This window comes from Portunus trituberculatus, chromosome 21 (assembly GCF_017591435.1).
Source record: "Portunus trituberculatus isolate SZX2019 chromosome 21, ASM1759143v1, whole genome shotgun sequence".
NCBI classification, from domain to species: domain Eukaryota; kingdom Metazoa; phylum Arthropoda; class Malacostraca; order Decapoda; family Portunidae; genus Portunus; species Portunus trituberculatus.
The window spans coordinates 9,022,485-9,024,984 of record NC_059275.1 but is presented as its reverse complement, the minus strand read 5'-3'; the positions used below and the strand labels follow the sequence as shown (position 1 = coordinate 9,024,984).

Genomic DNA, 2,500 nt, shown 5'->3' with positions numbered 1-2,500 from the left:
CAGCTGGTGTGAAAGTTAGTGGCCGTGGTTCATGGGTATTGAGATGTCTTGGGCCAGCCAGCCACTGAGTGTGTGTTGTTGGTGATATAACTCGCCATAAATCTTTGTTATCTGGACTCGCCTTGGCCAGAACCACCTCAAGTGTTCTCCCAGCTGTCTGCTCCCTTGGTTGGTTAAGTTGACTGACTACTACCCTGGGAACACCGTCATAGGGGAGTATATAAGGTCTGTGCATTACTTCATTAATTGATTGATACGACTTCGAAGATAAATTAGTGTATTTTTTTCCTGTAAGAGGGGAAAATTGGCAGAAGGCAACAAAGAATCAGCTGAAAGAAAGGGACAGATGCCTTGAAATCTTGTGTATGTACTCTTGTTAATCTTACAATGGAGTTTCTTGTGGTATTTTTTGTGTCTATTGCCCGTCACAGGGGTATATAAATTCTGTGCATTACTTCACTGATTGATATAAGACCTCGAAGACAAATTAATGCCTTTTTTTTCATGTAAGAGGGGAAACTGGCCAAAAGCAACCAAAAAAATAAATAAATAAGATAAAAAAAAAATGACCCACTTAATTGTCAGTCCCCTTACAGGTCAAAGAGTCAGCCGAAAGAAAGTGACAAATGGCTTGAATCCTTTTGTGTACTCTTGTTAATCTTTCAATGGAGTTTTTAGTGGGATTTTCTGTGCCTTGCCCATCACAGGGTTATATGAAGTCTGTGCATTACTCGGTGATTGATTGATAAAGGACCTCGAAGACAAGTTAGTGGAGAGAGAGAGAGAGAGAGAGAGAGAGAGAGAGAGAGAGAGAGAGAGAGAGAGAGAGAGAGAGAGATCGTCGTGTCTTTTGTGTGGAAAGAAATAGATAAACAAATTGTAAAATAGAAGAAAAAGATCAGTTTGTAAATAAAAGCAGAAGACAAGTCAGTGTGTTTGTTGATATTATCGTGGAGTTTCTAGTGGTTGCATTTTGTCTTTAGTATTAATTATTCTTTTTTTATGAAATTATTTTTTTTTATGAGTGTTGCATTGTATTTCTGTTCTTAATTGCGATGACTGTAGGTGTGTTTATGTCAGTGGAAAATGAGTGTGTTGTATTTTAAGAGAGAGAGAGAGAGAGAGAGAGAGAGAGAGAGAGAGAGAGAGAGAGAGAGAGAGAGAGAGAGAGAGAGAGAGCATGTAGGTGTGTGTGGACTTGTCTGATCACTAATCTTACCTGTTTTCTCTCGGACAGGTGAGTGAAGCTGTGCCCATTGTACCTGTCCTTCCACCTCCACCTGTATCTCCACCTGTACCTTCACCTGTACCTCCACCTCCACCTGTACCTGCCATCTGGTGAGTAACTTTGGGCTGCAGAGGAAATAAAAAGAGGGGAAGAAAATGATAAAAGGAAGGAAATAAAAATAAAATAAAAAGGAAGGAGATTAAAAGAAAGGAAATGAAAATAGAAGGAAATATAAAGGAAGGAAATGAAAAGAACGAAATAAAAAGAAAGGAAGGAAATTAGTAGAAAAGAAGGAAATAGAAATAAAAGAAAAAAATGATAATAGGAAAATAAATAGAGTAAATGAACAAAATAAACAAAAAAATCAATAAAAAGGAAAATAAAAAAAAAATAAAAAGGAAGGAAATAAAAGTAACACTGGAGAGAAAAAAAAGGAACTCTAAGAAAAATATTAATGACTGATTAGGTGAGTCATTTTTTGAGATAAAGAGAAAAAAAAAAATGCCTCGCACTTTTTGATTGAAATGTAAAGAAAATGAGTGAAACAGTTGGATTTAAATTAAACATTCATGAATAATCTCTAATATTTTTGTTTCCTGTCAAATTGTTATGTGAATTTTGGCGAGGAATTGTTTTAATTTATTTCTTTTCTTTAGTGTTCATTTGAGAGAGAGAGAGAGAGAGAGAGAGAGAGAGAGAGAGAGAGAGAGAGAGAGAGAGAGAGAGCATTATCCTGTCAGAATGTGAATGCAAAATTTTGAAGTGACCAAAATTGAAAGTGACAATTGAGAAGAATTATGGAGAGAGAGAGAGAGAGAGAGAGAGAGAGAGAGAGAGAGAGAGAGAGAGAGAGAGAGAGAGAGAGAGAGAGAACACAAGGATATACATAGAAAAAAAGTAGAAAATAGAAACCAATTTTATTTATGATCACGATATCTTTTAATTAAGGAGGAGGAGAAGGAGGAGGAGGAAAGAAGAAGAAGAAGAGGAGGTGAAGCAGGAGGAGGAGGAGGAGGAGGAGGAGGAGGAGGAGGAGGAGGAGGAGGAGGAGGAGGAACAAAGGGCAAGGTGAGAGTAACTAATCCTGACGAATCGACTTTCATATGTCACCATTGTTTGTTGTAGAGGAGGAGGAGGAGGAGGAGGAGGAGGAGGAGGAGGAGGAGGAGGAGGAGGAGGAGGAGAAGAAGAAGAAGAAGAAGAAGAGAAGAAGAAGAAGAAGAAGAAGAGGAGGAAGAGGAGGAGGAGGAGGAGGAGGAGGAGAAGAGAAGA

General features: G+C 38.2%; 2 protein-coding genes across 4 annotated transcripts in view; both read left to right on the top strand.

Moving 5' to 3' along the window:
• LOC123506875 (adenomatous polyposis coli protein-like) overlaps window positions 1-2,500 on the top strand; it is a 367,568-nt gene that overhangs the window by 106,157 nt on the left and 258,911 nt on the right. The window lies entirely within an intron of this gene.
• The window catches only part of LOC123506998 (pollen-specific leucine-rich repeat extensin-like protein 3), an 8,857-nt gene continuing 7,412 nt past the window's right edge, over window positions 1,056-2,500 (top strand). Inside the window, exons 1-2 of the mRNA XM_045259494.1 lie at window positions 1,056-1,061; window positions 1,238-1,338. Coding sequence (XP_045115429.1) covers window positions 1,056-1,061; window positions 1,238-1,338 — 107 coding nt within the window. The remainder of the gene's footprint in view (window positions 1,062-1,237; window positions 1,339-2,500) is intronic.